This window comes from Eumetopias jubatus, unplaced genomic scaffold, assembly GCF_037043125.1.
Source record: "Eumetopias jubatus isolate StellerSeaLion01/CBP00866 unplaced genomic scaffold, mEumJub1_p1.0 scaffold_6, whole genome shotgun sequence".
NCBI lineage: Eukaryota > Metazoa > Chordata > Mammalia > Carnivora > Otariidae > Eumetopias > Eumetopias jubatus.
Window position 1 is genome coordinate 49,948,721 of NW_028274812.1, and position 27,259 is coordinate 49,975,979.

The 27,259-nt window shown below is 44.4% G+C and overlaps 1 protein-coding gene across 5 annotated transcripts in view; it reads left to right on the top strand.

The window, feature by feature from the left end:
• Positions 1–27,259, top strand: part of FYN (FYN proto-oncogene, Src family tyrosine kinase) — a 209,792-nt gene that overhangs the window by 134,864 nt on the left and 47,669 nt on the right. For 4 of the 5 annotated variants that reach the window (XM_028104114.2, XM_028104112.2, XM_088023887.1 and 1 more), the window contains 2 exons: positions 18,936–19,193; positions 22,945–23,041. In XM_028104114.2, the coding sequence (XP_027959915.1) occupies positions 18,947–19,193; positions 22,945–23,041 (344 nt within the window). In that variant the 5' untranslated portion in view covers positions 18,936–18,946. Of the gene's footprint in view, positions 1–14,244; positions 14,410–18,935; positions 19,194–22,944; positions 23,042–27,259 lie in introns of all 5 variants that reach the window. The other variant, XM_028104113.2, reaches the window with a different exon arrangement.

The window sequence follows — 27,259 nt, forward strand, 5'->3', positions numbered from 1 at the left end:
TGAGATTTTTAACCCAAGAGTTACACTAAAAGCTCCTTTTTTTCTCTCTAAGAGTAAACGACCAAACAACCCTCCATCCCCACCTTCTAACTAATACATTAACAATGTGACTATCATACAAATATTGTGGTTCCTTTTGAGAACTCTAGGCAGTGGATTCTTTCTTGAGTTGAAACCAATTAAAGATTAGACAGAAATGCAGCTTTCTCCCTTATTTTCTTTTTTTATTGTCTTTTAATTTTTATCAAAGTCATTTTGTTTGTCTACTCAGTTAAACTCATTAAATGTTATTACTAATCCATAGTGATTAGTTTGGCAGTGTAGCTGGACACCAGTAATGGCAGATTGGCTATCTCCTGGCCAGCCAGGAAGTCACTGGATGTCATTTGTGCCTGGTGTAGAAAGACCAGCCATAACCCCAGGAAGACCCCCAGGCTCCAGCATGCCCCCTCTCTTTACATACATACATGGCTAGTAAGCCTGCAGTTTACTAAGCACCTACTACATGGACAGTTAATGGTCTAGATACTATCTACTCATTTGAACCATATGAAATTGATGTTTCCTTTTTTCAGATCAAAGATGGTCAGGTATCAGTAACTTCCTACTAGTAATTAATAGTAGAATGTCTATTCTTATAAACATCGGCATAATCCCCATTGTACAGGGAAGAAACCAGAATACTTATAGCCACCTACTCAAAATATAAATTCTAACCCTCAGTCATGGCTTTCTACCCTTCTGACACCCAAAGGCAATGAGAAAGGAAGCAAAGAGGAAAAGAAAGAGGAGAGAATTACAAGGCAACCCATTTTAGAACTGAAGGAGTAGAATTGAAACCATTAAAAGAAAAATCACTCCTCTCTCTCTCCTACGTGCCCAAATAATGAACTGCCTCGCCGGGGCCTCTCTTGAGACAGTTGGCTGGGCAAGCTGCAGGCTGCTCCATTGGAGACCACAACAGCCTTAAGTGAGAGACAGAACCCCGGCAGGGCTGTGGGAACGAGGCCAAGTCATGCAGAGATGGGCTCTGTGTGGCCTCCCTGAAATCCAACCCAACTCCATTTGTATTTGCACCATATCATCATCTTGATTTCCTTCCAACATCACATCATCATCTCCTACACATATTGCATCTTGCCAGAACCCTACGTTATGAGGACTTAATGATTTAAACTAAACAAATTGCCTCCACCCTTAGGACATTACTGGGGCTAAAGAACAGGGCAGGTTTCAGGTGCCCAGTGGAATCTGTAAAACTTTTGACACCTTGAAGATATTTTTAAACCTAAAAGAACAATAGCCACATGGTAATCTGTACTTTGCCCCAGGGATATTCCAGTTTCAAAATAGGAGGATTATGGGACTGGACAAATGGAGGGAGGTGATGCACTTTCCCCATTTGTTCAGCCAGAATGGAGGAGAGGGATAGTGGAAGCCATTCTTGCCATCAGGTGGAGAGATGAACATAAGTGAGGGTGACAGAGAGACACCATTATACAACCTCCCTGAATGAGAGCAGACAGAGCAGTAGGAAGGTGGAGGGCAACTTTACACCAGAAGGCACACAGCTGCTTTTGCTTCTTGAGAAGAAATTCCTTATCTTGCTTTCTGTTCATTGTCATTTGGAAGTATTTATTAAAAGCCAAGTTGCACCTAGCATTGTACTTACGTTGGACTCAATACACCAAGAATCACAAACATGGATGCCCACGTAAAGGCTTGCACAGAGAAGAAGAACCATGGTTCTTTACCAGGGCTCAGCCTTCAGCCTTCTCTCCTGAAACCTCGCCTAGATGTTTTCTCATTCCTGGCAGGGAACAGCACATTCAGAGCACCCTGTCTGGGTGGGTGCTTCGGGGCTTTGTGTCGAAGATGAGTATGATGGTCATGCTGACTCCAAACACATCTCCAGATGAGGTGGAGTTTGCATGAGGAACACAAGCCCAACCTCGCCCGGCAGCCAGTCTGACAGAAAAGGAAGAAGAGGAAATGACAGTGAATTTGACCACGGATCAGCATCCCAAGCATAGTTACTCAACTAGCAGGCTTGTCCCATTTCCAGTCACTCCTCTGCAGTGAGCTTTCCTGTGGCTGGAACCACAGGCCTTGGAGGGACCCAACCCCAAAGATAGATCTGAGTTGATATTATAGGCCTTCAGTTCCAGTCCCTGGCTATGGAATAAGGCCCCCACATTGCATCTAGAACTATAAAAAATACAGATTCCTGGCCCTGCCCCAGACCTGCAGGGACACATACCCTCTGGCTCACATAGGCATGCTTCTTTAGGATATATGCCTAGGAGTGGAATTGTGACTCAGAGGAGGGATGCATCTTCATCTTCACTAAATGATGTGAAATTGTTTTTACAAAGTAATCATAACAATTTACGTCCCACCAGCAGGGTTTGGGAATTCTGTTGTTCCACATTTTTATCAGTACTTCGTATCAGCAGACTGAAAATTCTGCCAATAGCATCACCTCTTTATGCTGGAATTTCGAGAGAGAAAGGAGGGGGTGAGTTTGGGGTAGGTTTGGTTTGGTTTGAGAATAAATGATATTTTGTCACCTGACCTAAATGAGAAAGTAAAAATGCTCTGGTACCAAAAAAGTGATCATTTTGTTTGTTTGTTTGTTTGTTTGTTTGTTTTGCCACGGGAAACAGAGCCAAAAGTGAAAAAGAGAAATTTAGTTGAGGCTTATTTTAAGTTAAAGAAGAGTCAGATGTTTGAAGAAATAATGAAAAAACTGGAAAGGAAGATTAACCAGCCAGCATGTTAAGACAGACACAGATTTAAAACAGTTAAGATATGGGCTAAGAAAAACAAACTTAGTAAACAGCTTAGTGGGTTTAGGAAGGCAGGAATTGTTACAAATAATTGATTTTCTATAAGAGATACAAAGATCCACTAATTTTTAGCAACATTTTCATTTTAGCAATGGAAACTGTGTAGAAAATGCAAATCTTAGAAGCACAATGTGTAGGAAATTAAGAGGAGACTTAGTAGAGAGTGCATTCGGGGAATGTGTGTCCAGATTAAAGATGAACCCTGGCAGAAACCAAGGATGTGTAGGCTGGTTAATCACAGGACCTTCCCCGTGCCCCCCGCACCCCCCGCCTGGACTGATGACTAGCGTGTCAGGTCAGCCTTTGTCAAAAAGAATTATGGCAGAGCTGTTGCCTGGGCTCATTCCAAGTGTGTACTGTTGTTACTGACCCCATCAGTTGGGGGTATATTGAACCAGAACTGGGGCAAAGTATGCAGCCACACTTGGGTCATTGTCACGTGGAGTCTGTAAGGCAGTTCCACAGGAGCTCAGCATGCGCTCTGGGGACAGGCCAGTTCTGCCTAGTGCTGGGCTGAATTGCCACTGCTCAGAGCTGCCGACTGATGACTACTGCTAGTGGATGGGCAGTTTCCATCCTCTGACCGTAGTGAGCCTGGAGATGTGAGCAGAACTGTCATAGCTAAAATATAAGTAACCTTCTGACATTAGCCTAAAGAAGTCGTTAGTATTACATAGTCCATGCAAAACTGAGATGTAAACACCACTTCTGCCAAAAGACATTTCTGTTTGGCTTGATGGAGTAAACTGCCCATGGTCGGAGTGAGAGGGTGGTGGGCCCTTTTTTACCTTACACTCACCTGCACCTCTACCCCCAGCCCCTTCTTCAGGCTCCTCTTGTGGACATCAGAGGTCATCAGTCCATTGTTGCATATTAGCTGTTACATGCCCTTTTTAGTGGACAGCAGTCATCTTTTTCCAGATGTCATGCATTGCAGATGTGTGTCTATCTCCATTGTTATCTGTCCTTGCCATGTTTAGGCAACCATCTACACAGCTGCACATCTCCGACTCCTACCAGCCCTAAAAGATCTTGGGCTTCTTTTTCTGACAGGGCTTTCGGAAAATGTAGCTTACATAGTCCCATAGTAAACTGTCTCTGCCAAACTGCCTCTGCAGCAGTATGGTTTTAGATCTGTATTCTCACTTGCAACAAAAGGTACAGTGTTGCGACAGTTGGGGATGAATTATGAGGTATGAATTAGGCATAGACAGGTTGCTAGAATGGATGGAGTTGTTTGTCCAGCTGAAGAAGTCACATCTTACTCAGATGCCTCCATCCACCTGTGTGCAGTCTCTTCCCAATCTTGGCTTCACTGTCTGGCTCCCCCATGCTTCTCCTCTCCCCCACATTTCAGTATGTGTCTGTCGAGACCCAGTTCCACTCCCGCTTAATACTGAGTAAGCATCAGCTAGATAATGTGCAAATACTTTAGCCTATTAGCATGTGGTTAAGATTATGTCTTAGATTCAGCCATTTATGGGTTAAAATCCAGCTCAACCTAGCTGTGGGGCTTTCCTCAAGTAACTTGCCCTCCCTATACTCGTTCCCCCATCTGTAGAATAATAGTACCCAGTTCACAAGGCTGCTAATGGATCAAAGGAGAATGTTTGCTTATCGTACCTAGCACCAGCTTCAGGCACTACAGTGAGTGCTCAGTAAAATGGACACGTATCTGTTTATAATCTGGCTTCATCTCCCACCACCTTCCCAGCTGCATATATCCATTCCATTAAACTGTAAGCTCCTTTTCGGCAGGCGCCTGGCTCCTTCCCTCTGAGAGCCTTGCATGATGCCTGGCACATGTTTCAGTGCTCTGTAAACGCAGGAACAAATCCAGTAAGCCCCATGGAACCATGCCCTACCACACATCTGTGCTTTCATGTGCACTCCCACCCCCTCCTCACCTGGGCCAGGTACCTCACAGTGGCTGGCCTGGATGAATTCAGACCCCTCTGTGCTTTCTCCCCAACCCAAGTCCAGATTTGACAGTCTCCCTCCTAAGTACACATAAGCTCCTCCCGGGCAGGGCCTTGTTTACTTGACTCCATATCCACAACACTTTGCACAGCGCCTATCACATAGAGAGTATCAAAATATGTTTACTGAAAAAAAAAATATGTTTACTGACTAGAGGCTAGAGGTAGGGCTGTAAAGAAAAAGAAAAAGAGAGATAAGATGCAAGGAAAATGAAATTGTTGAAAACAGGTGATTTGTTACTATGGTGATTTCTGAGTAACTTTTGTCTGGGGGGGTGGGGGAAGTTTCTTTGTCCTGATTATTGTTTTCTGTGTAACTTCCTCATCTCCAGCAGCTCAGGAGAACAGCTATACCTAGCAATCCTAGGAAAGACTCAGAGAGAATTAGAGCCTCCCTGTGAGGAGGGGGAGGTGGGTCAAGACCCCAGCAGGTCTCGAGTACCTGAGCTGATTGCACCATATCATAAGTTGTTCTTCACTTTAGCAGCAGAGAGACATGGAGGGCATAGTTGGGTCTTCTGAAAACCACAGTAAGAAAGAACATTTTAAGCCATAGTGCAAAAAATAAAATAAAAACTGTAGGGCATAACAATGCCTAGCTCCTGTCACGTCATTAAAAGTCTCATAATATGCATGGTCCAGGCTCTGGCCATGGCAGAGGGATACCTGAGCATTCATAGCCAAACCTGACTACTTGGTCACGTTACTCCGTGGGTCCTCGTGATTGATAACAGGCCTCTAGGGCTGTGGAGAGTGGAGACCTCTGTGCCTGTTTATAGAATTGGTTCTGCTTGAGTGTGTACAGGAGGGCTCTGGGCTCCTTGAGGAGTGTTAGCCTTGGTATGAATCCTTAGAGCTCCTTGTTGAGGCCTGTTGCTCGACCAAGAAGAACACTGGGCTCCACAGTGTCAAGTGATATGCTCTGGACCACGTGGCAACCCACAGCCTTGTCCCGGCTTTGTCACTGCTCCCAGACCTTCTCCGATCCAGGAGCCTGGTACCCAGGACTGAAATGTCCTAGAGACTTAGGAGCCAGTCCTAAGCTGGATCACTGTAAAGAGAAGAACACTTAAAGAGCACTTTCAGCCCTAGTGCAAAAAATGAAATAATGGTAGGATACAGCAATGCCCAGCTCCTGTCACACCATTAAATCTCTCATTCTTTGTTTTTTTCAAAAAGTATGAAGAAAATGGCTAGGAGCAGAGCCTGCTTCTCAAAAGGAAACATGGGGTAGTAAGAAGAGGGTGTGATTGCATTAGACGTGGATCCAGGTCCACTGACTGGGTGACCCCAGACAAGTTAACTTAAATTCCTGTGAGCCCAAGATTCCTTAACTGTGGAATGCCCTTTCAAGGTTGTCCTGAAGGTTAAATGAAATACCATATGTGAAGCGCCAAGCACAAAATAAGTTCTCAATAAATGGTAGCTATTACAATTTGTTATTGTTATCTTACTAACCTGCCTTAATACAAGTTTAACTGTCAGTATCAAAGGAGGTCAGAAGCTCTTATTGGTTCTAGAGACTATGGGGAAAAAACCAAATAAGTGACCAATAAAGCCACCTTTGACCTCTATGTTAGATTTCCTTCCTTCTTGTGGTAGGTTACAGGCTACCTGTTATAACAAAAAGACCCCACTCGCTCCTCCCCACAAAAATCCGGTGGCTCCCACAAGATACACGTTCATGCCTCTCTCGTGTTAGGTCACAGATCACAGCTTTAAGGCAGATGAGCAGCCGTGCTCTCCAAGACTGTCTAGGGCCCAGGTTCTTGTGTCCTGTGGTTCTGCCAGTCCCTGTCAGGTTGCCGTCCTCTGCCTGGAGGCAGCCAATTCACCAGCACCACATCCACTGTCCAGCCCATTGGAAGTGGGATGGAGGATGGAGAGCAAGCCACTCTCCTTTAAAGACACAGGGGCCGGATATATCACATCCATTCTCAGCTGGTTGGCCAGAATCGGACATGACCACACCTAGCAGCAAGGGAGTGTGAAAATGGAGTGTTCGGGTGCCTCACTGTGGAGGAGGGCGTGAGTCTGGTGGCACAGGGAGCAGTCTGCCCACCCTTCACCTCATCCTCCCGCTACCCATTCTCAGGCATCTGGGTTCGGGCCTCAACACTGTAAGGCTGTGATACCAGAATCTGATACCAGAATCTGCAAGGGGACAATCGGCTGTGCTGTCTTCTTTAAGGAGATAAACCCCAAGTTCAATTACTGTGCAAGACACTCTAAAATTCACACTGTGCTGCGTTCACATGCCAAGTGAAAAGTCACTATTGAACTGCTTTACTGTAAATTTTATAAGCGACGGTGTTTACAAAATGTATGCTGGTATATAAACCGCGTCTTTCCTTTTCAGATTTGTTAACAGAAACCTGACAGGATTTCTATCTGGTGCCAAGTCGGTCATCAACGAGTGCTCTAGCAACACGTGTTCCTCCCACACAGAGTGGCCACAGTTTGTCATTCCAGATACTGTTTTCATATGCTGTTGGGCAAAGCGTCCCTGAAGTGGCCCAGCCTACCGCCCGTGTTAATTTCCTCGTTAATTTCCTCAGGTCTCTGTAGGCACTCAGCTTGGACGCAACTACCGCAGAGTCAGCGGAGCTGGGCTCAAAGCGGGTTAGAAAAGTAAGCTCGAGGGAAGACGCAGAGACTGTCGTCACTCCCTTCAGGCGCAGAAGTGGTAGGAGGAGGCTGGCTAGAGTCCACCAGCCTCTGTGTTTCCTTTGTTCCCGTCATCACTGTCACTGTTGTTCCTTGAACCAGTAAAGGCCATGGAGTTAGGGGCGCGTTTTCTGAAGGCCTACTTTATCAGCATTCACACCAAAACAGCTGCCGAGAAGCTTTGAAATTCGAAACCACTGCAAGGGATGCAGAAGCGAAGGCCCAGAGTGTTGCTGATTCCTTGCAACTTGAGAAAGTGCCAACATAAAGATCCAGGGGAGGGGTGCCGGGGCTTCATGTCAGTCTTCAAAGACATCTGCTTCAGTGCCAAAAACACAACGCAAGTGGCTTCACAACCAAATTCTCAGGGCGCTCTGACTCCAGATAAGTCATCAGGGAAAGGGGGTCTCGTGGGGACACAAACACAAACATGAGCTCGAGGGCAAAAAGAAGAAAAGTAAAATTTCCTTATTCAAAGTCCATTCTGTTTCTTTAACTGATGAATTAAAGGGAAAAAGAATTCATTGTTTTCTGAAAGAAAGAGGCCACATTTGCAGAATCATCTGGCGAGGAACCTCCATAGAGACTAGAAAGATTGGCAGAGAGGGTTTTTGTTTGGCCTTGGAGAGAGAACCTCCTCAGCGTTCATTCTCCACATTGGCGGGCAGGGGGCATTGATGACGCCTGTTCACACAGCTGCTTTGTGCTAATGTGCTTTCTTGTGGCTCCACCAGGTGACACCCCGACCCTTGGGCCCTCAGCCAGTTCAGCCCAGAAAGCCAGTCTCTACCACTGTGGCCCAGATGTGACACTGACTCTCCCGTTTCCTTTTGCCAGTTCATGAAAGGAAGCCTACATTTTTATTTTTGTTTTCCTCTGGTTGTTTTTATATAACACGGCCAAGGAGAGTAGAAAGATGTTTGGCCAAATATCAACATCAGGAAGAAGCATCTTTGTTGAATCTTTTATGTTTCTGAAAAATTTTAGGTCGCATAAACCAGTGTTGGTTACTGTTCTGTGCCCTGCTTGGAATGCGCCAGATTCTAAGGACTGGGGAATTCTAGTCAAAGTCAGAAGTCACACCATCAAAATGCCAGGCTGAATGTCCCAGCAGGAAAGGGTGAGGGCAACAAGAAGAAAAGTGAGAGAAAAGTATAGAATTTTTCTGCCTGGTGCCCTGAGCAAGTCCCCTTGTCTCCACCAACAACAAGCATCCAAAGAACAAAGTGTTTCACTTCATTCTGCCGACCTCCTTAGAGCCATGCCAGCGTGTGGTCTTCAGGCCCTCGCTCACAGAGAGGTCTTGCAGATACCTTAAAATCCAGAACTCCTCAGTTATGTTCCAACATTGACTTGTTCAGAGTACTGTCATTCTGATTTTATTGGGTTTCCCCAGGTACTTAGGAGCTTGGGCCCTGAAGGTTCTCAAGAACCCACCAATCCAGCCACCCGACTTCTGGTTCTGATATCCCACATTCTGCCACTTGCCACCTACATGGTCCTCTGAGTTGTTTATGTGTTATGGCTTTGCTTAATCTGTGCCCTTAATTAGATTTTCGTGGCTGCCCATCTGGGTGATTCACCACCCCTTCCAGCACTGCTCCCTCACTGCCCACTTCCCAGCACAGATGTTATAAAGACTCACGCAGAAACCTCTCTGTCCTAAGGGGCACCTGGGTGGCTCTGTCGGTTAAGCAGCTAACTCTTGATTTCAGCTCAGGTCATGATCTCAGGATCCTGGGATCAGGCCCAGCATCAGGCTCCACACTCAGTGGAGAATCTGCTTGAGAATTCTCTCTCTCTCTCTCTCTCTCTCTCTCTCTCTCTCTCTCAAATAAATTAATTAATTAAAAAGAAAAAAAGAAATCTCTCTGTCCTTCAGTACCTTTCACCTTTCAAACCTTCCAGGAGGAAAGGTTGCTTCTTAACAGACTTTAGAATCAGTCACTCTCTCTCCCTCTCTTAATTTTTAGAATCGGTTGCCACTCAATAAACAGTCTCTGTGCCCCTCAAAAAAAAAAAATTTTTTTTAGCATCAGTTACTCTCTTTCCTTCTCTTAATTTTTCAGTTCACAAAGCATACTTCATCAATGTATGGTTATATATTTATATATAAATTAAATCAGTAACAGATAAAGGGATCTTTCCTATCTAAAAAAATGATTTATTCTCATAAAAATTGTGCTTTCTCAGTATAGATAATCTGAGGGAAAAAAACAGAAGAAAGAACAGTCACCCATAGTGTTATTCCCCCACACACCACCAGCGAGCATCTTGGTATCTTTCCTTCCAAACAGTTTTTTAGGCATTTGTCATATAGTGACAATCATGTGATCCTTCTTAGTATAATATGAGCATTTTTCTGTATTGCTGATTATTTTCTGTAACCAGAAGTTTTAATTTGTTTTACTTTACATGATAGGCATGCCTTATTATATACTTAGCCATCATCTTCTTGTTAAACAATTAGCAAGTTTTCTAACTTTCAAATTATAAATAACATGTCATAGGACCTCTTTATGTGTCATTTTTCAAAAAGTGTCTCTTTAGCACAGATTCACAAAGAACAGGCCCATTTTTAAGGTTGTGTATATATATATATATATATATATAATATTGTCAAATTGGTTTATGAAAAGGTTATACACTAATTCATGGTCTTCTATCAGCAATACATGAGAATAGGCATTTCAGGGGACCTCCGTCACTATTGGGCAGACTTCCTTTTGAAATTTTGTTAATTGAGAGGTGAAAGTCTCTCATTAATCAACATTGTGTTTCTTTGATTACTACTGAAGGTAACATTTTCCCGTAAGTTTCACAAGTCCTTTTTCCTTTCTTTGAACTGCCAATTAACATGCTTTCCCATTTACCTAATCTTAGGGGTTTTTTTATCTATATAAATTCCTTACATATTAAAATATGAACCCGAGAGAATTGAAAGCATATGTCCACACAAAAACTTATGCATGAATGTTCATAGCCTCATTATTCATACAGCCAGGAAATGGCAACAATCCAAATGTCGATCAACTGATGATTGGTAAACAAGTGATGTGTCCCTACAACGGAATATTTTCAGCCATAAAAAGGAATGAAGTACTGATTCATGCTACAAAATGAATGAACCTTGCAAACCATGTGCCAAGTGAAAGAAGCCAGTCACAGAAGGCTACATATTATATGATTGCGTTCATATGAAATGTCCAAATAGGCAAATCCGTAAAGACATAAAACTCTTGGTTGTCAGGTGTAAGTCTGAGAAGGGAATGAGAAGTAACTGCTGAATGAGTACAGGTTCCTTTTGGGGGTAATGAAAATGTCCTAGGATTAGATAGTGACAGTGGTTTCCTTTGTATATTAAATGTACATATTACATATATAATGTATTTATATATATAATGTATATATGTAATATGTGTATAAAAAATATAAAACCACTGAACTGTAAACTTTAAGAGGGTGAATTTTATGGTATGTGAATTATGTATTGATAAAAATAAAAGTTTAAACTAGTAACCACTAAGGAACTTTTTTCCCTTCCCAAAAGGGGTGAGAGAAGGCCTGAAAAACTTTATAATCTGTGCTCTAATTCTTTCTGAACCCTTTGGCATAGACAGTTAAAACATATCCTTATTTTTTATCACCATTTCCCTCTTGTTTTAACCCTGAGATCTGAAGTGAAGTGAGTGTAAGAAGAAAATGTTCTTTGCTCCTTTTGGAGCCTTTCCATGGTTTGGTGTTAAAACCTCATTTGGCCATTTGGGTTTGGGAATGGTTCCAGCTCTTTGTTGACTGCAGTGTTAAATCTCACCATCAGGGTCTAATGCTTCCATTTCTTTCTTTATTAAGTACATTTGACTCTCCGGGCATCAGGGAATGGAAGGTTTTAGAGAAGGGAAAGGAGAACATGCTGCAGGGAGTGAGCCAGTGCTTCTCGGCATGGGGGGTGATTTGAACAAGACAAACCAGGGTGATAGCCAAAAAATCTAGGTGCCAGGAATGTGGTTTTTTTCTTAAAGTGATGTGACATTTGTGAGAGTGATTTATATGAGTTCGGGTCCTTTGCTGTGCGGTACGGAATGAGATTCATTGTCCTCACCCTCCAGAGGACCTTGCAGAGTCACGCACAAATGATCATCCAACACCACCTCTTGTTATTTCCGAAGCAAAGCTTTGATTTGATTTTTAAATAGGCTCTGTTCTCCCACTCTTGCATGTGGCTGGTGTCTGCACTGTAGGTGTTCCTGGGTCTACATTAGTCTTATCACCTCAAAGATGTGACATTTTATTGCTTGGGTGGGGGGAGGGTGCTCTCCCTCATGGGACTCCACCAAGAGTAGAAATCTGTTATTTTGTGCTTGGAGGAGGCATTGCTTGTGTTCTGTTTATACAGTAAATATGTTCCAGAAAGTTTTGCCTGTATAGCAAATCATGTTTTAAATGCAGTCCACATGCTCATTTATACCAAGGAAACCAGTGCTCACTCCTTTGTGGTGTATATAAACACTCACCACAGGCGCCTGGTGGCTCCGTTGTTGGGCATCTGCCTTCGGCTCAGGTCGGGATCCCGGGGTCCTGGGATCGAGCCCTGCATCGGGCTCCCTGCTTAGTGGGGAGCCTGCTACTCCTTTACCCTCACCCCACTTGTGCTCTCTCTCTCTCCCCCCCTCCCTCTCACATAGGTAAATTAAATAAATAAACAAATAAACAAACACTCACCACATCTAGGAAATATCAGGAAACTAAGGGGAGCTTCAGTGTCATTGGTTCAAACGCTCATTAAGACCCTACACCACATGAAGGAAGCCGGTGACTCACCACGCCTGGCATGGTCCCAGCACCCTTACAGATCCCACAGTCTTGGGGCAGGGTGTGAATGTGGGGGAGTGAGGCCCAGTCCCTAATGTCAGGGCCCCCATTAGTCATGCACAGGAAGCAGAGCTCTGGGGCACTAGGGAGCCATCCCCACAGGCCCCTCTGACCACACACCCGCACCCTTACATGGACTGGCCAGGAGTCCATGGGGCAGGAAGCAACTCTGGTCTATAGGCTCCATGTGCCAGCCATGGAATCAGTCTGTCTGGCTTCACCACCCCTGACGGAGCTGTGGGAAAGTCTCAAACCTCTCTGCTCTTCTGTTGTAAAATGAGGGGAAAGCATCATACTTCTGTCTGAGGACTGTTATAAGAATCGAGTGAGATAGGATGTTCCCGTACATAGCATGGTGCCCGGCTTGCAGTGAGCCCTCATTTGATACTGGTCATCACTACCAAGATTGGAGCCTTCACCTCAGTGGTGCCCATTCCACCAAAATAGGTATTCATTTTCTCTTCAGTTACTACAAACGTAGCAGCTTAAACAGCCCCTGTTTATTAGCACACAGTTCTGAGCATCTGGGCATGGTGTGGCTGAGCTCTCTGCTCCCAAGGCTGCATTGGCCAACAGCATTCTCATCTGAAGCCTTGACCAGGGAAGAATCCATTTCCAAGTTCTTGGCCCACTTCAGGTCCTTGTGGTTATAGGACTGAGGTCCCCATTTCTTTGCTTTCTGCCAGCTGGGGGCTGTGCTCAGTTCCTAAAGGCCACATAGCCCCCTCTATCTGCCAAGCCAGCAGTGGAGAACATTTCCCCCCCACCCCTGCCCCAGAATGCCTCTTACACTTGGTATCTACTTCTCCAGAGAGAGCCCAGTCCCTTTCAAGGGCTCACTTGATGAGGTCAGGTCCACCTGGGATAATTTCTCTTTGTTAAAATCAACCATGCCAAATAAAATAGCCTAATCAAGGGAGTGATTTTCCCATCAGTCATGAGTCCTAGAGATGACATAGGGTTTGTCACACCAAGGGCAGGAATCTGGGGCATACCTTGGAGTTCTGCCTACCATACCACCTTTTCAGCAAGGCACAGATTTTCACTCCTTCCTTCCATTTGGCAGCAAAGAAGCAGAGTCCTCTGTATTCTTTCTTTTTTAGCCATCTGGGACTACTGGCTGGACCCCATATCAATACTGTGGTTCAGGCCTGGAGTATTTACATGCCCACCATCCCATCCCAGCTGTGGCAGGGACTTTGGGGAGTGTCTGCACTTCCAAGACGGTCCAGCGTGGTCCTGCTTTCTCTCCAGCCTCCCCAGTCAGCACTGGCCCTTCTGTCCTGGTGTCCTCAGAAGACAGCACCACCCCTACTCTCTTGTGGGGTGTCAGGACCCAATGTCCTACAAAGAGGAAAGTCCCGTCATAAAGGATTGAAAGTGCTGGGAAATTTGGGTGACAGGTTCTGTGTCCCAACAGCCATTGCTACCAACGTGGCACTCATCTGTCTCTGAACGTCTGGCTTCCAGCACTTCTGTGGTGAAAACTAAAGCAAGCCTTTCCTAGACTTTCAAGGGATTTGTTTTCTCGATGGAGAATGTAGCTAGATACCTCCGGTTGATTCTTGTGGGTGTTTCCAATCTGACAAGGACCGAGAACCCCCTGCCATGGCTCTTCTCCCCAGAAGTCAAGTCATTTCTGATGTGTTTCTGCACATCTCACCCTCTTGCCTCATGGTGTTACTGTTGCCCAGAAAAGGGTGGTTGCTCATTAAACCACCGGTTCTTGCCCTGTTCCCAGAGAAGTGTATGAGACTGTGCAGTCGATCTACAGTTCAGCTTTAAATTCTTTTTCAACTATCCCCATCTCAGTTGCTTGTGTTTGGTTTCTAGGTTCCCTTCCTTGTTCCTTTACTTTTATTATGATTTTCACCCAGGTAAAGTGGAGACCAGCTAAAGGGATGGTGAATGGTACCAGCAAGAAACGTGCCACATCAGAGGGCAGGCCAGTGTGGCTCGACCTGTCACTCTTCCAAGTCTGGTGTCAGCAGCAAGGATGGGAACTTAGGCCTCAGGGCCCTCACTTCTCCACACCCACCTAGGTTGGTTTCTGAGATAGAAGTGCTCACACTGCTGAAATTAAAATTATTTGTTGTCACTTTCACCTGCCTTCCTCCAGCCATCCCTCCTCTGCCTGCAAGTTTATGTGTCTCGGTAGGAGGTAATTTGCTTTTGCAGAAGACTGCCAATGGCCTTTTCCCCTTTTTGGTACCTAGCTCTCTGAAATCTTCTCAGAAGTCCTGCAGCATTATAACCTGAGTGTACGGGTGTTGCTTTACTGAGTGGCGTGCAAGGAAGCGTGAGCTTATCTGTTGTACCTGTGTTTGATGTGCACCTAGCAGCTGGACCGTGGTCTGGGGCGTCAGTGGAGGGAATGTATGTTCAGCCAGACTCATTCTGGATGAAAGCAGCCTAGGCCCAGAATCGGGGATAGCGTCCATCTTTTATGTCAGCTTCAGTTGATCACTCGAGGGCTTATGTGAAGGATTCTGAGGCCACACATGGCACAGCACCAGACAGTGCAGGTGTGGCAGTCCTCGGATTCCCTCTTTGACAACTCTTCCCTGAGTGGTTTAATGCTGTTGGCACACATAAGATCCACAGGACTAAGGAAATTTCATGTAAATCAGGTTTTCCTTGCATAACAGAAAGAGCCCTTTGGTTTCGCCAAAGGACTGAAGAACAGGGGGGCTTCGTGGCTGTAATCCAGACACCTCGACCACAGTCACAGGATCTTATTGGTCAAAGTGCTTGTCCATCAGTTTTTCTAGGCACAACAACATGCAGAGAAGGATGGCCATGAGTTCCTGGTGTAGGATTTATTTGTCAGAGTAATTCCAAGGTCCCACTTTTGGAACGGCATTATTCCTTGTTTCCCAGTGCCCCACAGATCTCTGGCAAGTATATTAGTACATTATATGTTCATAATGGACCTACAGCATTGGCCATAAACGCCACACCACAGAACCGTATGTAATAAAGGATGTTTTTATTTTAACTCGAATGCTCAGAAGTTTGCCTGAAGTCATGTTGGGTACAGCTCACAGAGCGGCTTCTGAATCTTCCGTCGGGAAATGGTTAGTCTGACCACCGCAAGTGGGAGGAAGAAGACCACAAGTTCTTACACAAATATTTTCATTGTGATTAACTTTTAATGTCTTGAGCCTGCATTGACTGATTTATTTCGGTCTATAATGTTTGTCAACGAAGGGAAGAGAGTAAGCAAACCTGTGCAGAAACATTTCTTACTCTAAACTGCAAATGTATGCAGTGGTAACAGAGCTGTCCCTTCTACAAAAGAAAACTGTTTTTCTTTCTCCATTTCTCCAAAATGATTTTGACTGAGTTTTGGGTTTTTGCATTGTAATCATTTAACAAATATTTATTGAGCTCCTACAGCATACAGCACTGTTCTAGACCCTCAGGATGCGATACTAAAACAAAACCAAAAAATAAGCTGCCTTCAAGGAGATTACTGTTTGTTTCCTTTCATTATTTCATAGGTCTGTATATGGTGTTGGTTGTTTATTCCAGTGGTAATGCTTTTTCTTGGTGCATTGTGAAAGATGAGTTAGATATAAGGTCCTGTTTTCAGTGGGGTTCTGATGTGTCATTTCTGTTTTGCTGGAGTTGAAAGAGTAGTTTGTAATGAGAGTTCTCATTGGTTTTGATTCTTTTCTCTATCACAAGGAACAATCTTCTAGGGAAGAATCAGCATTTCATACCAATTTTTAAAATTGTGCCCTTCTACCCAGCCTGCCTGTTCTCCTAAGAAAGGCATTGTGAATTGCATGTTGATCACACATATAAGGGAAACAGCTGTTATATACTGTTTCGAAGATATGGATATAAATTCTTTCTCCTCCATAAATCAGGATTTCTCAGCCTTGATGCTACTAACATTTGGGGCCAATTAATTCTTTGCTGTTGGAGGCTATCCTATGTTGTAGAATGTTTAGCAGCATCCTTGGCCTCTACCGACTAGGTACCAGTAGTACCTCTTATCCCTGAGTTGTAGCAACCAAAAGTATCTCCAGACATTGCCTATTATGCCCCTCGGTGGGGGTGAGAGGAATAAAGTCAACCCCAGCTGAGAATCGCTGATGTAAATGATGTGATACTGTGATTCAGGTCTCACATCTTCTAATTACAGTAGATCAGTGCAATGCCTGAAAAAAGTGCCTGGGACAAGAACTGTCTTCTGTCTGGCCTTTGTGGGAGCTCAAAGCAACTTTCTGCCATGAAGAAGTTAATATAAAGTAAGCAAGGTACTTATCAATCCTATGAAGCAATACCAACAACAAATGATGAAATTCCTTCAATAAATCATGCCTTGGACATAGTTTGCATTTCCTATTGGAAATTTTTTAAATTGGCATTCATCTACCATAAGTTAGAGAGCATGTTGGACCCAGTATACTGTAAGTTAATCTCGAATGATTTACGCGGAAATGTGTTCCAGATTGGGTGATCTCAGCTCAAGCAGTAGGCGGCTCGTTTCCCAACATTTCCATTCTCAGGAGCTGACATTGAATTCCATGAGTATTTATTGAAATGTGTAATGTAAGAGGACATTAGAGCAGTCTGATGCTGCTTTCATGTCCCTTTTCCCCAGAAAAGCAGTGCTTAGAGCAGTGCCCCCCACCAAGAGTCTCCGTATCTGATGTGGCATTCCCCACTTTGGATTGCAAGATACTAAGAAAAACTAGTTCTTTCTTTCTTCTTCACTACTTCAAGTCCCTTCCATTCCTGTACCAGCCCTCTCCATTGAACACATGTAATTACACATGGTGTCATGTGTTTCTTATTTGATCCTTTGGTTCCATATGGGCCACTTTTCAGAGTTTTGGAAGCGGCATCCATTGCATGTTCTACCTACCCCCATCAACCTGACAGAGTATTACAGTCCAAAGTACCATCATTTAACTGAATTAACCTTGTATTTCTGAATCCTCTTTCTTTCTCACACATACCAATAGATTAAAAAACGCAGGGTCAACTGCAAATGTAAGTCGCTGAGAGAAAGGCTGGTCTTGGATGCAGAGACAAAGGGTGAAAGAGAAACATACTGGGCTAGAGAATCTTCACTCATTTGATTGCTGTTTATCAAGCACCTGCTGTGTGCCAGGCATTGGCATTATAGCTCTGACAAAAGTGGACAGGGCCATGTTTTCCTGGAACCCGCAGTCCACTGGGCAATGAGATAAATGGACAAACCATGTTTTAATATGGCACAATAGGTGCCATGATGGGAGAAATCAGGATGCCATGGGAGCACTTAGAAGGAACATCCCCCCAGCCTTGGAAGGCGGGTATGGGGATCAGAGAAGGCTTTGCAGAGGAAACAGTGTCTTACCTGGAACATGAAGAATATGTTGCACATCAGGAAAAAAATGTTCAAGGCCACATTCCAAGGCCTAAAGCAAAGCAGAAAAAATTGAACCTTTAAATAACTGAGAAGTTCGGCATGTTTGGATAGTAGAGTGTGAGATGGGGAGAGTGAGAAGTAAAAAGGAAGCAAATGAGGTTGCTTGTCAGGATTCTGACTTGAGCAAGTCAGTCATGGATGGTGGCATTTCTCCGATAAGCACAGGAGAAGTAGGTTGGAGGAGGGTGGGGTGACAGTGACCTGAGTTTTTAGTCCACCACTAACTCTAGAACATGAGATTGATTTTTTTTTATATTTTTGAAAGATGTCAAAAGCTAATGGAAATTTGGAAAGTTAATTAGCAGCTGAAAATGATTTTGTTACTGTAGGCTATCATGACATCCTGCAAATATACCCAGACCTCTTAGTTTCTACCAATTTTATTTTATTTTTTAATTTTTTTTAGAGGGGGGAAGAGGCAGAGGGAGAGAGAGAGAGAGAATCTGAAGCAGGCTCCACACCCAGCCCAACATGGGGCTCAGTCTCTCAACCCTGAGATCATTACCTCAGCCAAAAGCAAGAGTCAGACGTTTAACCAACTGAGCCATCCAGGTGCCCCTAATTTTATTTTTCATCCAGCAATGATTTCTTAATTTTGATACTTATTGTCATCTTACTGCTTAAAATTTACCAGGTGTGTGCCTGAAGAATGGGTACCCATGAGAAAATAAGTATGGTGAGCTGTTCAGTAGCTGTCTTCTGGCTTTTCCAGCATTCCTCCACCCTCTTGCTTAGATTTTTTTTTTTTTTTTTGCCATAATGGAGGTTTTTGTTCTAATATTGCATGGACTCACTTCCTAGAGCATACATTATTCTTTTAGATGACTAAAGAAAAGCATAATAAGTAGTCTTGGGCTATCTTTAAGCACGTGTGTAATGTTCGAGGATTTTAAGGGGCAGCATGTGAGGACCTTGCTGCCTGGCGACCATACGCTCTGTGGCTCCCGTCACCCAGAGCACACGGGGAACGAATGTGATTGTCAAGGGCCGTGAGATCGCTTCTAACCATCCGCCCTAGCCACTGCTTTTCCTTCTTCCCTTTTAGGCCTGAAATAGCCAAGGGCGAGCCTTATAAATGACCCAGCAACCCAGCAGCTAAGGAGCATGCAAGTTCACGTGCCTCCCTTTTGTTTTCGGCAGGAATTTAGATAATGGGCTGTGTGCAATGTAAGGATAAAGAAGCAACAAAACTGACGGAGGAGAGGGACGGCAGCCTGACCCAGAGCTCCGGGTACCGCTATGGCACAGACCCCACCCCGCAGCACTACCCCAGCTTCGGCGTGACCTCCATCCCCAACTACAACAACTTCCACGCGGCGGGGGGCCAAGGACTCACCGTCTTTGGGGGTGTGAACTCTTCATCACATACCGGGACCTTGCGTACCAGGGGAGGAACGGGTAAGAATTAGGCTGTTCTTCATTCTTTTGTCAATTGAACATTTGTGTTCCAGTTGGCTCCCTTTAACTAAGGATTTAACATTAAGTTTTTCATCATCAGTCTCCATCTACCCACTGCCAGATGAAGGGCTATTAAAACAAAACAAACAGGGCTTGATGGACAAATGAAATGCTGGCTACAGTGGTGCTAGGTGATCCCCAAGTAGCTGCTCTGGGAGGATTCTGCATGGGTTAGGAGGTAACAGCTTCTCCTGAGGTACTCTAGGCCAATCAGTGGTCTCAACCTTGGCTGGCTGACTCAGAATAACTAGCAGCTTTTTCAAAATACTGAATCCCATCCCAGATCTTTTGAATCAGAAGCTCCGGGACTGGATCTGAGAATGTATGTTTTGAGTCCTCTAGATATCAGTGCACTTTCCTCCCATCCCCCAGTTAAGAGCCACTTTGCAGGGGGTAGCACCTTCTCCCTCATCTTCCTAATCATCAGCCTGCCTGTCACCTCCCAGCCAGTGAGGACATTTGGCAGCATTTGTTTTGGGCCATTCATCTTCATTAATTCTTTCTGATCTTCCCATCATCTTCCATATGACGGAGTTTATCAGTCCTCAAGTGTATCATTTATCTCTTGTATTTTAAAATCAAATGTTATGGGGCGCCTGGGTGGCTCAGTTGGTTAAGCGACTGCCTTTGGCTCAGGTCATGATCCTGGAGTCCCGGGATCGCGTCCCGCATCGGGCTCCCTGCTCAGCGGGGAGTCTGCTTCTCCCTCTGACCCTCCCCCCCTCATGTACTCTCTCTATCTCATTCTCGCTCTCAAATAAATAAATAAATAAAATATTTTTAAAAAAATCAAATCAAATGTTATGTATCCTTAAGGAATCCTTCTCTTTTTTTTAAGTTTCCTTCTCTTTCCCACCACGAGGCTCTGTTTTACTGCCATGTACATTTGCTGACTTAGCTAATACTTTGTAAAATATCTGGCATACATTCTCAGACATATGTTTTGCAAAATATTTGAAAGTTATCTCATGCATCCTTAGCCTTCCAAATCATCTCCCAGCATGTGAATCATGGTAACTAGATATTTGACATTATTTGTTCCAAGACTGCTTTGTTTATTAGGAATGTTTAAAGAAATATACATCAACCTTTGTGCTCTTGGCTCATCTGGGAGCAGAAGTCGTATATAAGGACCCACTGTGCCTTTTTACCTGGGGAGCTGGCACTACTGAGACATTAGCAGGGTTTTTTTTTCCCTTTGCATGCAACACGGCAGTGTAGTTATATCCAGGGGACCTGACCCAGAGCTTTGGGCATTGTATCATTGTGTTGTAGTGGATCCAACTTTCTCTTTAAAGTAGGCCTCGCATGAGCTCATAAATGTTAGTATACTTTCCTATCTTCCTGGAAGGCACCTGGGTTGGAGGGAAGAAGGAAAGAGGCATTCTATGGAAGTCTGTCTCTGAGGATGCAGAAGGGGGAAAAAAGAGCCAAAAATGCACCAGCACACACTTCCCGTGCCTGCTGAGTTCTTTGCCAACCAGACTGAATTCTGCTGACGCAGACATTGACCTTGTTCATTCATTCATGAATGCTGGATACGAATCCCTGTGTCTGCAGGTATCATTCATAAAGTCACCAGAAAGGAATACTTGCCTTGAACATGGGAGTCTCTACTGTAGTCAAGGACAATCTTTTTTTTTTTACATTTTTTTTTTATTTTATTATGTTATGTTCATCACCATACATTACATCATTAGTTTCGATGTAGAGTTCCATGATTCATTGTCAGGGACAATCTTAGTATAAGAGGCTTCCTGGTCCCTTTTAAAATTTGGAAGTTAAAACCTAGTACTCCCAAATGTTGGCAGATTTCTCTGCCTTGTATTATTCGGCTTTGTTATATGTGCATGTCTGTCTCTCCACCACTGCTTTTAGTGCTTTAAGGCCAAGAGCAGTGTCCGTGTGCCCCTGTGACCTCCTTTGACTCTCCTCTCCATCCGTAAAAGGTAAACAGCCCAGGGAGACATTGCCGGCTGACGCGGGGTGAGAGTGGGGACTGGAAGTGCCCGTTCTCGCGCTCCTTGTCTCCCACACAGTGGAGCTTGGGCTTGTCTTCAAATTATGTAACAAAAGGAATCTGTTAATAGAGTGTTCAGTGAGAATAAGCATGACCTTACAGGCTTCCACTTCTTTGTTTTAAGCCAGTCTCTTCTTAAAAAGAAATTTAAAGTTGCCAAATGAGCCCTGCTGCTTTGCATGGTCAGACGTCAGAACGCCAGTTCTCCTACAGGAAGTCCCACTTGGGATCGGGTGGAAAAACAAGCCCCACCTCCTTCTCTGGTTTGTGAATAGCCCCACAGGCCCATCTGCTCCCTTGGAAGTACGGACACAGCAAAATGGCAGTTTGCTAAAGAGTGGAATCCATGTTGTGTGTTCTTTAGGCCACAGCAGGGACTTTGAAGTGTGCGGAGATCAAAATGAGGAGCCAGAGAGCAGAGAAATGGAATGTATTAGTTAACAATTGCTGCATAACATATTACCGCAAACTTAGCAGCTTTAAAAAAATGCATATTTAGGATCTCACAGTTCCTGGGGGCCAGAAAACCAGGAATGACTTAACTGGATCCCCCATTTCAGAGCCTCTCACTGGCTGCAATCAAGGTGTGTTGGCCGGGCTGTAGTCACTACCTCACAGCCCAACTGAGAAGGATCTGCTACCAAGCTCGTTGTGGTGCTGGCAGGACTCAGTTTCCCCATTGGCTGTTGGCCAGAGGCCACCCTCAGTTCTTTGTCATGTGTGACTTTCCAACAAGGCAGCTTGCTTCATCAAAGTGTTCAGGCCAAAGTGGCAGTACAGAGCGTCTGCAGGGAAGACAGAAGTCGTAATCCATTTTGAAGACTAATCACTTATGGGACATCCCATCACCTTTGCCATGTCCTGTTGGTTAGAAGCAAGTCACTAGGTTCACCCACACTCAGGGGAGGGGGATTACACAAGAGCATGAATACCAGGAGGTAGGACTCATAGAGGACTACCTTAGAATTCTACCCACTATATGAAGGAGGTCCTGAGCCAAAATGGGATGCTGGAGATTTTCTGTTGTCAATAGCAGACTTGTGCAGAGCAGGAAGGGCCTCTGTGGGGAGTCCACCAGATGAGAAAATGCAGGGTGGTTATGAGGAGTAAGGACTACAGATCAATGCAAGGATAGGCAAATTTGTGGTAGGAGAGACAGAGTCCCCAGAGCAATTGCGGATGCCAAAAGCAAGACATCCTCTAATTGGGGTGTGCATTTATGGAGAGGGTCTTCTCAGTCCCAGGCTGCAGAAGGAGTTTCCTGTTACATTCTCCATTACTGTGATCTATTTTACCCTGAACCTAACTTGGGCTCTTGAGAGGAAGGGAATTTGTATCTTTAATTGCTGCAGGCCTCACAGATCTGAACTGTAGCACCACTGCTGCCCCTTGGTTGTGGACATGATATTAACATCTGCCTCTTCCCGAGGACTCAGAGAGAAATGCACTTCCAGCTCTAGGCTTCAGTCAGATCAAATAACGCTTCCCCTACAAAGACCAAGGCATAACTTCAGCCCTGCAACCCTGGTTTCACACATTAATTACATCACCACCACACCATGTTATGGTTAGATGTAGATTTTGAGAATGAGATTTTAGTGAAGATCTCATTTCTTGGAATTAATTTCCCCTTGTGTAATAATCTCTCCCCTTCTGATTTTGTTTTGTCAGGAGTGACCCTGTTTGTAGCCCTTTATGATTATGAAGCACGGACAGAAGATGACCTGAGTTTTCACAAAGGAGAGAAATTCCAAATATTGAACAGCTCGTAAGTTCAGGGAGGGACGGGGAAGTATGCATATCTTTCAGATTGGGAAAGAATACTTGTGTTACCAGCCTGTGCCTTTTTAGTCTCTGAAATGCTAAGAGAACACTTGGTAAATTCATTAGCGTGTAGCAGTTGAACTTCAGAAATGAAGAGTTGATGAGCCAGTGCAGTATTTTCTGGCACTCATGTCCAAGGAGCTTTTGGGGGACATCATAGTAGCAGAGTTGATGCTTTCGGTTTACAGGTTGGAAAAGTTCCAGTAGTGCCCCCTGCAGATCTGCATTTTCAGATGATTGGCACAAAGCTTGGCTATCCACCTTACCCTCTCTCTGCCTTGAGGTGGGTTTTTTTGTTTTGTTGCTTTTCCTAAGTTGCACTAGCTGAGCCCTCATTTACAGCTGGCAACAAGTTCCTTCTGTTTTCAAAACTGCTAAATACTCTGATTGGTGAAGCTTGTGGAGGCGTTTCCCCAGAGTGAAAATCCGCAAGTGACTGAAATCTTTGTGAGGGAGAAGGAAGGAGAAGGGACTTCGCCCACTTGTGAATGACTACAGTGCGTGCATTTTAGATGTGACCAGTAGGAACAACAGTTAAATAGGCAATGGGGAAGTTTCAAGGGTCAGAATCACTCATTGTAAGGATAGAATCAAATTCTACATTTAATACCTATAAGAAGAGTAAACATAGGTATATATGGCATTATGTATAGGCGTATTTCCCTGTAGTTTTTAAATATTGCCTCTATTAGGTTAAGGCAGTGTGCCTGCCCAAAAACTTCTGGCTTCAAAGAAAATGGTGGTGGGGCTTAGTCAGTAGAGCATGAGTCTCTTGATCTTGAGGCCGTGAGTTCGAGCCCCCCATTGAGTGTAGAGTTTACTTAAAAAAAAAAAAAAAAAAAAAAGGAGCACCTGGGTGGCTCAGTCAGTTAAGCACCCGACTCTTGATTTTGGCTCAGGTCATGATCTCAGGGTCGTAAGATGGAGCCCATGTAGGGCTCTGTGCTGGGCATGGAGCCTGGTTAAGATTCTCTCTCTCCCTCTGCCCTTCTCCCCCCCCCAAAAAAAAGAAAGAAAAAGAAAATGGTGATGCCCCCATCTGCAAGTCAGGCCTTCTCCCCTGTACCTCAAGTTTTCCTTGTGAGTGCTCCGCAGGGACCAGGGAGGAATGCCACCCCAAGGCTGAGGGCCCACCAGGAAGTTCTCCTATGCTGCCGGCCCCACTTGCTCTGTACTCCATTCCCTGAGCAAACCATGAGGGCAGAAGGACCAGTCAAAGCCTGGCTCTTGAGCTTTCCTCAGAGCTCCAGCAGGAGGAGAGGCAAGCGAGGGGAGCTAGAGGCGCCCCAGGGCATCCCCATCCTAGAAAAGAGAATTGGTCATTGTTAACAGGGAGCTCCCTCAGGCCTGAAAACTGCCTCCTTAGAAAGCCCACCCCTTCCCTGGGACACCCCCAACTCTCAGAATACACCACCTTTCAAGGACAGGAGCTAGATTCCTCCCACAAGAGGCCAGTCACTCTTCTGGATCTCAGAAAACTGTCTACATAGTAGCCACAGGGTTGTTGGGGTTTTTAAAATTATTATTGTCATCATGAATGGGTATGGGTGGGTTTTTTTTTAACTATTTAAATACCTGCAGAAAATCGCACATATCAGAATGTGCATGGTGGTGGTCGCGCAACAACGTGAATGAGCTTAGTGCTGCCCAACTTTACACTTAAAAATGGTTGAAATGGTAAATTTTGCTATGTGTGTTTTACCACAATGTTTTGGAAGTGTACAGTTTGCTGTATTTGCACAAACTGAACATGCCTGTGTAACCAGCCCCCAGATCAAGAACGTGGCCTGCCCCCTACAAGGCCCCTCACAGCCACAGAGATTTTTTTAAAGTAGTAAACAGCTGCCATCTATTGAAGGCTCCCGTGTGCCAGCCACATACTAAGTTGCAAGTGTTCTTATTTATTCTTCATGGCATTTGTCTGCCTTGTGCCTCACTGTCATCTTTTGACATATGAGGAGCCAGAGGCTCAAGTTAGGGAGCTACCCAGGTGCACAGAGGAGCTAGCAGGCAGCAGAGCCAAGGGTGAGGTTGTGGGGATGGCATCCTGAGTACTGTGTCGGGTTTGGTCTCGGAAAGGCCCAGAAGGGACTGAACCTTGTAAGATACATGAAAGTTTGGAAGGTTGGCTGGGAGGTGGGGGAGAAGGGAATTTGGCTTTGATCTCTTCTGATTTATGATTGTTTATTGTTATTTTGATTCTCTGATGAATGCTTCTCCTCAGAGTCTACTTGTTTTGAATTCCGAAATACCCTCCACTTCCCCTCCCCATTCCGTGTAACATTCTCTCAGTCCCAAAGTCGGTTAGAACTTCTAACCAGCTTCTGAAAGGTGAGAACTAAGGAGTAGTAGGAAGTACCACACAGCTGTTCCTCTGCGGGGTTTGTCCACACTGCAGGGGGATCTACACATCGGATCCTGAGCAACTTGGAAAGCCGGTCCTTGCCAAAGTCAAATTCGTGACTTCTTCCTTTGTTAATCTGGATAGGTTCTACAATGGCAGTCAATTGAAATTTTGGAGAAACATTCCAGGAAGATCCAGTCTATCTCAGTCGGTATTTTATGATTTGCATGCATGGCCTCTAATATTTACAGGCTTCGAGCCTCTGGCCTTGTTCTCTTCGAAGAAAATATTACGAAGGTTTTTTTCCCTTTATTTAATGTTCTTCCTTCTTGCCAGTAGAATTCCTCATCCTACATGCCATTTTAAATGCCCTTTTCCAAGGTTATGGGGGAAAAAATAAGGTTTTTACAACAAATACAGTATCTGGAAGTAAGGGGTAATAACAGGGAAGAGGAAATCATGGACAGACAAAGCAGTAATAGAGAACCAGATGGCCTGTGGCTCCTTCCCCTCCCCCAGCCCCTCCCAGCCCGGGCTCTCCTCCGCTGGGGCGGGGGAGGGGAAGGGGATGGCGCTCTGCTCTCCCTGGGGCAGCTGCTGCACCATCTAGTGCATGTGTCCTCCCACCCCTTACCCTGTCCAGAGGCAGAAACCGGTGGTGGCAGGGCTGGCCTTTGTGTGGTACACACGTGTGCTTGTGCCTAGAGCCAGTGGGCACTGCTGCCCAGCATGGGCTAAGGGTTCTTCACCTGTTACGAGTGCTCAGTGTAGTGCATTTGGACATTATGAAACTTGAACCCATTTTACAAACTATGGAAATTCATCTATTTTATTCCCTATTTTCACGTGAAATAGGAAATCCTTAGTGATTTACCACCTAAAAACACTGACTCTTTAAAATATAATAACCATGTTACACAGAGTAGAATAGTGCCTACAGTAGTGACTCCTTTAAAGTTCTTTTCCTCTTGATAAGGAGAAATGCTAGGTTAGACTCCCATCTATGCATATGATAAAATTGTTATGGATATGCTCTCAAACAGTAAGATGGCAGTAACCAAACTGAGAAAGAATATAGCATTTATAATAAAACTCCACAGCTCAACGGATCAGGCTGACTTCTATGTGCAAATGCCACTTCCTGGCTGGATCAGGGGGCCAACAAACCCAATGAGCAATTTTGGGGATTGAGAACAGGCTCTTTCAATAAGTATTTAAATTAGAGGAATAGGGGAAGCTCTTAAAAAAACTTAAAAGTTATTCTAAACCAGAACCTTAAATCATATATTTGAGAACTATAAATCATATAAGCAAGATAACAGTTAAAGAAAATCTCACCAACACTGAATTAATGAAATATCTGAACTGTAAGAACAGGTTTTTTTAAGGTGCAGTTTTAATAATGTTAATTACTCACAATAATTTAAGAAGTAAAAAGTAGCATAGTAAAGATTGTTTTCCTAAATCAAGGTGAATGATTTGTAAAGAATATTATTTGTGGGTGAATTGGACTTCTAATGTATTAAAAAGATGATTTATTCATTTGCTCAAAAGATTTTTTTTGAGGGATGTTTTGAGTCTGTACCAGCCTCTCTGGGCCCAACCTGTGAGGCTTACTACATAATACATTGTTTCCTTGTCACCTCATATCGCCTTTGATGGAAAAAGTGACCCTGGGTGGCCTCAAAAAAGAAAAGGATTTTATCTTTCTCATGAGTAACTAAAAACCCTTGTGAGATTAATGGAGTCACTTAAGAGAAAATCGTGAATTCCTGATACATGACTTTAGAATGAGCTGATAGTTGGATTCTAATCTGT